Source organism: Puma concolor, chromosome C1 (assembly GCF_028749965.1).
Source record: "Puma concolor isolate L17-30 chromosome C1, mPumCon1.1.hap2, whole genome shotgun sequence".
Taxonomy (NCBI): Eukaryota; Metazoa; Chordata; class Mammalia; order Carnivora; family Felidae; genus Puma; species Puma concolor.
In genome coordinates, this window is record NC_141674.1 from 105,379,082 (window position 1) to 105,387,370 (window position 8,289).

Sequence of the window (8,289 nt, forward strand, 5' to 3'; positions counted from 1 at the left end):
AATTATTATATATGCCAGGCATCTCGGGTACTCTCGGGAGATAGATTAATAGAATGAGATTCCTTCAGGGTTCTTGAAGAGATTCAGTGTAATACAAGGATACTTAGATTGGGATCTATGAACCTTATGTAATTTTTGCTTCAGGATATTGGAAATACAGGCATGTATGTATTTTTCTTGGATAAGGTCCACAGTTTTTGTCATGTTCTCAAAGGGCTGTCTGGGGCCCACAAAACATTAAGGACCAATGGTCCCACGCATTCTCAATGGGAGTGGTATCCCCCCCCCCCCCCCAAAGGGGACAAAAACTGGTTTGGGGAGCAGGAATCTTAGATATTACAATGGTTTGTGTCCCTCCAAAGGGCCCTAGTACATAAAAAGATATAGAGCACAGGGGCACCTGGGTGGCTCAGTGGGTTAAGAGTCCGACTTCAGTTCAGGTCATGATCTCACCATTGGAGAGTTCGAGCCCCACATTGGGCTCAGTGCCGACAGCTCAGAGCCTGGAACCTCCCTCTCTCTGCCCTCCTCCACTTTTAAATAAAAATTTAGAGAAAAAGACATATATAGCATATCTGTGATTTAAAATTTCATGCGGGGGTAGGGGGCAATTTGAAAACAATGTCTCCAGCCGTGGTGGTAGAGGGGCAATGATTAAAAAAAAAAAAAAAAGTGGAAAAACCCTGGTTTAGTGAAAAACAGATGTGTGAACTGAAGTACTAAAATGTACCAGCAATACTGGGCCTGCACAGAGAACCGCTGAGCACCAGTATCTGCAGGAGCCAGGGGCGGGAGAGCTGGAGGAGAGTCTGGGGGAGTCAACCTCATTGACTGGAGGAGGCACTCAAAAATTAGTGTTGAATGAGTGAAAGCTCCGAGATTCTGCGAATGAATGCCTGAGGAAATAGTGGTTCCAAAGAGAGACGTGGGGAATTCAGCAAAGGCACTAATTTACTCCTCGACGGTGTGAATTCATCAACATGCTATCAGATAAGAGCCAAAAATACCACACAGGAGCTTATATGAAAAAACACGCTAGAAATCTTCAGCATAAGGGTAACAGTCCTTGAAGTCCTCACCAAGGATCAGTTAGAAGTCAGTTCATTTGATAGATGCCATGGAGGCAGAAAGGACACAGGGACTGAGACAAAGCCTGCTACCACCTGGGGCTGCTGGAGTACTGGCTGCGGGCACCTGGGCTCGGAGCCAGCGGCCAACTATGCTAGGTCCCAAGTGCCTCGGCTTATGACCACATCAAAGTAACTGCACAGCAGTGCTGTTTGAAATGAAGTCAATTAAGCCCATTACGATTTAGAAGCCTGGCATCCTTAGCCATTCATTGTGTGAAATGATCACGTGGAATCTTCCCCAAGTTTTGACAAATGCCCACTAGGTGACCCCACTTGCCTGTGCCACAATTCACCTGAAAGTCAACATATGCCAAACCTAATTTACCATTTCCATCCCAACTCCCGGGAAATTCTTCCTGCTGCATACTCTCATCCTGATTCCACTCTCCCTTTCCTCCACTATATCCAATCTAACACCTCACCCTATTCTTTTGCCTTCTAGAATACCTCCCCAGTGCATCCCCACCTCTCCATCGGGCTTCTATCACAGCCCTCGAGGACTGCATCTCTCCCTAAATTACTGCTGAATGCCCTGCTTGGCTCCTTGCCCGGTCTTCTCCCTCAGATCTTTTCCCACCACTACCACAGTTCTAAAACGCAAATCGGTCACTCCCTTGCTCAAATCCTCCCTGTGGCTTTCCCTCATGGATAGCAGCTTCCCAGCCAGTGTGCCCTGCCAGTGGTGCTCAGAGGGCAATTCTCTCAGCACTCCGGGCCGCTAAGCAGATCCCAGGACGGCTAGAATTCCTGAGCCAATAGCTTCCAGCCCGAAGCAGCCTCCTCCCTTTGCCTCAGTGTGCTGTTTCGAATGGTTCTGGGCCACACGAGAAAGGGCAGAGAAGCCCTATCAACAGGAGCTCCCCAGCTAGCTCCAATGCCATGCAGCTCTAGTGGATCACTTGTAGTGCTGTTGACCAATCTCGGCTTCTGCTCGGGAGCATCCAGTCCACCAGGAGGGAGCTTCCCCTTCTTCGCCCAGGAAACATCTACCCTTCCTTTGACATTACATCTGAACTTATCACTCTTTTTTCTGGAAGTTTTCTCGGATTTTTCATGCCAGGATACCCTTCCTCACACTCCCAGAATATTTTGTGTCGTAATAATGGCACGTGTCAGCCCACTGCCTTGGTAACACCAGAACAGAAGCACTCTGCACATCTCTGTATCATTCAGCTGCCACTGGCAGGTCTTATAGGTACCACATCACGTGAGTAAGAATGGTGCAAGAGAGGGGTGCCTGGGTGGCTCAGTCGGTTAAACATCCGACTTCGGCTCAGGTCATGATCTCACAGTTCGTAGGTTTGAGCCCCACATCGGGCTCTGTGCTGATAGCTCAGAGCCTGGAGCCTGCTTCGGATTCTGTGTCTCCCTCTCTCTCTGCCCCTCCCCAGCTCACACTCTGTCGTCTCTCCCTCTCTCAAAAATAAATAAACATTAAAAAAAATTTTTTTAAGAATGGTGCAAGAGAACGAGAGGGCCGGGTGCACTGTTTCTTGCCTAGATATCAGCAAAGTCCATGGTCATATAGACCAGAAAGAGAACTTTAGGAAAGTGGTGACGTAAGAGGATTAAATACAGCAAAGAACAGAAAAGGGGCCATTGGATTTGGTCTAATTACTCAAAGTCTCTGAAGACAGATTTCCATGGGATGGAAGTCAGGTGTGGAAGGACTGAGGAGGAAAAAAATAGGAGTAAGATCCAAATTCCTCACTCATGATGTCTGAAGGGAAAGCATGGAAGAAAATGTAGGTTTACCGAGTTCCAACGGTCCCAATTTCAACAGTTTTGCAATTATGTAAGACATTTATGTACATAGTGTCGAAGTAAACCAAGTTTAACATAGTATGCTCAGAGAAATCTAGCTCCCCTCCCCATCCCAGTGTATGAATTTCCTTTTTGGTTTATCTGGTTTTTTTTAATGTAAATAAATGCGTATGTTAGATGTGGGAGCATAGGACGTTCTGTTCTGCTTGTTACTTTCTTCCCTTAATGTATCCTGGAGGTCTCTCTAAAACAGTAGGTAGTCTTCTCTCTCCTTTTTACCGCTGCTGTGTAGATTTACCGAGTTATTCAACCAGTCACTGACCAACAGAGAGCGGTTTCCAACCTACTACCATTACAAGCAGGACTGCAGTGGATGGCTTTGTGCATGTTCCTTCCTGTTTTTGCCAGCATTATCTCCAGGAACTTCACCTCTGTTCTCGCTTCATATTCACAAAAACCCTATGTCATGGGTACTTAGGGTTTCCAGCTTATAAGCTAAATGTAAGCCTTAAAACATAGAATAAGCATGCTCCCTCCTACCTTACCATTCTTTTCCCAATATACTGATGTCTCTTCTTAGAGAAAACAGAGAAGTTATTTTGCCGAGGAAAAGAGCACAAAGAATAAACAAGGAGTTTAATTTTATTTTCTCTGTGCATTTGCAAAACACTTAGGACCAACATAAAAAAAACAAACAAACAAACAAAAAAAAAAACCTCCTGTGAAAAGAATTACACTTAAAAAAAAAAAAAAAAAAAAAGCCTGAGAGGGATTAGTGCCTTAGCCCTAAGGAGCTACAGCAACTCGGATTGGTCCAAGGATTTGAAAAAATATTGGGAAGATAGAACAGGAGGCAAGAGAATGAGAAATTACTGAGGAAGAGGGCCTCGAAGTGGGCCACGAGGGGGAACTGGAGGCCGGGGGGTGGGTCTGGGTGGAGGCAGGGGGCCCCGCTGGTAGCCGTAGGGTGGGGGTCGTGGAGGCCCAGTGTACCCGTGAGGAGGCATCAGTGGAGGAGGCCCACGCATCCCATGTGGAGGCATAGGACCTGGGTGACCTGCACACAAAAAAAGGAAAGTTCACTGACTTCATCAACAGTTGGGAAACAGGTACTAGTTGATGTTGGGAGAATGTACAGAGAAGACTGGCAGGGACACCACAAGCAGAAATGTAAATAAAAGAAAGGGCAGGGGACAGGAGCGTGACAAAAGAAGCTGCAAGAGTATGACATTTGGGGATGGGGGGGGGTGGCTGGATCCTGCTCACCCATGGGAGATCCAAACGGAGGCCCTCGAGGGGGCATGCCCATTGGAGGAGGTCCTGGATGAGGCATTCCAGGGGGTGGTCGGGGTGGCGGCTGCCCCCCAGAGCCTGGGGGCCCGGCATGGGGGTGTCCTAAGCCATGAGGGCCATGGTGAGCCAGCTGCATCTGAGACATCCCTATGAGAAAAAAACAGACACAAAGAGAAAGGAGACAAAAGGCATACAAAAAGCAAAGAAAAAGAGAACAAAATAGAGAAAGACATGATGTCAGGAAAAGAAGAGTATGGAAAATAGGGCTGGTACAAAGTGCCCTTATCCTCAACCCCATTCCAAGGTTACAAACAAATCAACTACCAACCCACCCACCTTGCTCCTTCCATGACTTTCACAGTATCACGGTGCTGCAGAAGTATGTAACGAACAGAGTGACGACAGGATTTGAGAAGGTAGCAGAGACACTGTCTGAGCAAAGATCTAATTCTAAAGAGTAAGTAAGAATTTTTCAAGTGGACAACAAAGTAGACTAGAGCATCCCAGGCAGGACATCAGCATGCGCCAATCACAGAGCCATCAAACAGCACAGTATGTTTGGGGAAAACAAGTAACTCAGAGAAATGCAGAGCAGCAGCATGTAGTCATGGGAGTAATGAACAGGCACCAGATCACGAAAAGCCTAGAATGCCACAGTGATAAGTTTGAGTTTCACTCTGTAGATAAAAAGGAGCAACAGAAGAATTTTGAGCAAGGGTATGTGAGCATCTGTGTTTTAGAATTACTCTATGCAAGTGGATCAAAGAGAAACTGGAGGCAAAGCATGAGAAAATTACTACAGTAAATCAGGTGTGAAATAATCAGTACAAGAGGGCCTGAACTAGGGCACTGGCAGTGGGGCCAATGCCAGAGATATTAATAAGACTTGGTATCTAGAGTGGGGTGACAGGAAATGGTTTAAAATGGCTCTCAGATTTCTCAATTAAGCATTTGAAAACAAAGAATACTAGAGGAAGAACAGGTTTGAAGACAAGGGTAGAAAAGTGGAGAGGTCCATCACACAGCAAGATTAAGGGTCACAGACCAGAGACACTTATCTAGGAGGCATCAGTGTACAAGTAATGGAGCCATGTGGAGAAGAGAACCGAATATAAAAACCTAGCTACGTGGGGAGAAAAAGAAGCCTATTAAGGTGACTGAGACTGAGGAGTCAGAGACAGATGAAGAATCCAATAAAACCAAGAGACAAGATTTTCAAACAGGACAACATGCCCAATTTCAAGTATACCAAAGGGCAAACCAGATAAAGAATGGAAGCATCCCCTAGATTTGGCAATTAGGTCACTGCTTTAGGGTAGAAATCAGAGAAGAAAAATGAAGTAAGTTAAAGGGAAGGGCGCCTGGGTGGCTCAGTCAGTTAAGCATCCGACTTGTGCCCAGGTCATGATCTCACTGTTTGTGAGTTTGAGCCCCACGTCGGGCTCTGTGCTGACAGCTTGGAGCCTGGAGCCTGCTTCAGATTCTGTGTCTCCCTCTCTCTCTCTCGGCCCCTCCCCGCTTGTACTCTGTCTCTCTCTCTCTCTCTCTCTCTCTCAAAAATAAATAAAAAGTTAAAAAAATTTAAGTGAAAAGAAAAAAAAATCAAGTACAGTTATACTCTGGAAAAACTTACATCAGAAAAAGGAAACAGGATGATAGTTGTTAAAGTAAACAGAGAACAGTATTTTGTGTTTTATATGAAAAACTGAAGAAAAGTTGAGCTCTGAGGCTATTGTTATCACTGTTGAGGGACAAGGACAGGAGCATAAGTGGCAGTAAAGCCCCTCTGCCAAGGCTATCCCTCCCTTTCCCAGCAAAGAATACCCACCTGGATGGGGCATCCCACCTGGTGGGAATGGGTGAGGATGTGAGTGTCCATGTCCAGGATGTCCAGCCCCTGGGGTTCCCGCTGATGGTGGGCCATGTCCTCCAGCCCCAGGAGGCATAGGCGGTGGGGGCATGGCTGGGGGTATCCCAGGTGGAAGGGCTCCAGGAGGCGGCACTGGGGGTGGGAAGGACCCAGGAGGAGGCATGCCTATAGAGAAAATGGAAGAAAAGTTAATGACAGGGAGAAGAGAATGTCTGTAGAGCCTGTTCCATCTGGCCTCTTCAGGCAGGAAAAGCTGTTTCCCCTCCTGCCAGCTCTTCAAAGTCAGAAGCAATACTAGACAAGTCTGAACAACAACTTCAACCTCCTGGAGAAACTCAACAGCCTTCTTCCCCACCACGACTATCACCCCTCAATCCCTCTTTCTTCACCTACTGACTCCACATCCCCCTTCATCAGGTCCTTTGTCCTTCCTCCTGCTCCACCACCACCATACCCCAAACACAAGACAAAAGTATTTTGAATAAAAGCATTACCTGGTGGAGGAAGCCCAGACCCCAGTGATGACACCACAGGATTGGGGGCAGAAGGAGGAGGAGGTGCGTCTGCAAACAGCTGATGAGGGCGGTCGGCCTGGGAGAGGGGGTTCTGGGCTGCCAGAAGTCTTTCAGCTGCAGAGCCATGGCGCTCGCCCTTGGAGTCCTTCTTGAAGGCATAGGACACAGTGATAGGGCGGTTACAGAGATACTGCCCATTCATGGCCTCGATAGCTGCATCCGAAGCATCAAATGAAGCAAAATTAATAAAGGCATAACCTTTGGAGTTGCCTGTGTCAGGGTCCCGCATAATTTTGGGGGTTTGTAAGATGACCCCAAAGGCGCTGAAAGTATCATAAAGCAGCTTCTCATCAATCTCTGGGTCCAGGTTGCCAATGAAAATGTTGGCCCCCACATCCAGGTTCTTGTTGTGAGCTGAAGCTTTGTTCACCCGTATTGGTTTCCCATAGAGTTTGATCATGTTCATGATCTTAATGGCATAGTCAGCATCTTCCTCACTCAAGAATTCCACAAAGCCATAGCCTGGGAAGTAAAACAGCGGAGATTAACAACTTAAGTGATTCAAAATGGGGTATAACTCATTCACCTTCCAAACCACAAGAAATAACGACTTTGTTTCCATTGGGAATGGTTCCAGAAACAAGCTGTGGGCTACGCTTAAAAGAATCTGCAGGGGCTCCTGGTGGCTCAGTCGGTTAAGCATCCAACTCTTGATTTTGGCTTAGGTCATGATCTCAGGTTCATGAGTTTAAGCCCCACACTGGGCTCTGTGCTGACAGTGTGGAGCCTGCTTAGGACTCTCCTTCTCTTTCTGCCCCTCCCCTGTTCATGCTGGCTCGCACTCTCTATCTCTCAAAATGAAAAAAAAAAAAAAAAAGAATCTGCGGAGAATTCTTTCCAAAACATCTATAAATAAATACTGCTGGAGCCCTCCACCAGCAGTTTGTCCCCTCAATACATAAACGCACCTCTTGTCATGTACTCACCTTGGTGCTGACCTGTGACTCTATCCTTTGGCATGTGGGTGTTGACTACTGGCCCTGCCTGGAGAAATAGCTCCCACAGCAGTGGTTCGCTAACCTTCTCGTCCAGGCCTCCCACGTAGACAGTGGCATCTAGAGGATGGAAGCAGGTTAGGCCAAGTATGAAAGAATGACAGGAAGGAGATGACAGGCGGAGGAATTGGGAGTGGAGATGGAGTATAGGAGCAAAAAGAAAAAAAGAAAATTCGGTTAAACTCTTACACTTCCCTTTCCAGGAACTAAAAAGCCTTCCGAAAGCTAAAGGTTCTGCTACAAATTCTCTTGGTGAATTGTTTTGTTTTTGGTTTGGCTTGTTTTTTGTGGGGGTTTTTTGTTTTTTGGGGGTTTTTTTGAATGGGAAGGGAGAAGGGATTGGGCACAGACAGCACCACCCCTACAGGCCTCAGCCTACACTCGGCCACCCTCCCTCCGGCAGGCACGGGGGCCGGTTTCGCGTCCTCCAGGGGGGCGTCCGATCTCCTGCCCAGGCGAAAACACTGCTGGCCCTAGTCGATGCCTGCCAGCCCCCGTGGGCCTATTCCGGGTTCATCCCCTCCAATCACCCTGGTTCCGCTCGGAGATCGGCCCGGCCGCCATGGCGAAAGAGCTCCCGCCGTCTCCAGGCAGCGGTCCCGCCTTCTGAACTCTACTTCCACTTCCGGGGCGAACGCGGACGTGAGGGCAGTGGGCAGGGC

At 47.5% G+C, this 8,289-nt stretch overlaps 1 protein-coding gene across 2 annotated transcripts; it reads right to left on the reverse strand.

Annotated features, from left to right (window-relative positions):
• Window positions 1-3,688: 3,688 nt before the first annotated feature.
• Window positions 3,689-8,287, reverse strand: SF3B4 (splicing factor 3b subunit 4). 2 transcript variants are annotated; one of them, XM_086718087.1, is made up of 6 exons: window positions 8,158-8,287; window positions 7,559-7,687; window positions 6,552-7,094; window positions 6,034-6,222; window positions 4,161-4,334; window positions 3,689-3,951 (listed from the first exon to the last, which is right to left on the reverse strand). In XM_086718087.1, exons 1-6 carry the CDS (start codon window positions 8,189-8,191, stop codon window positions 3,764-3,766), a joined length of 1,257 nt encoding a protein of 418 aa, XP_086574213.1. In that variant the 5' UTR covers window positions 8,192-8,287; the 3' UTR covers window positions 3,689-3,763. The 2 variants fall into 2 exon arrangements, with proteins under 2 accessions (XP_086574213.1, XP_025767982.1); XM_025912197.2 differs by having other exon boundaries at window positions 6,016-6,222; window positions 8,158-8,286.
• Between the last annotated feature and the right edge of the window lie 2 nt (window positions 8,288-8,289).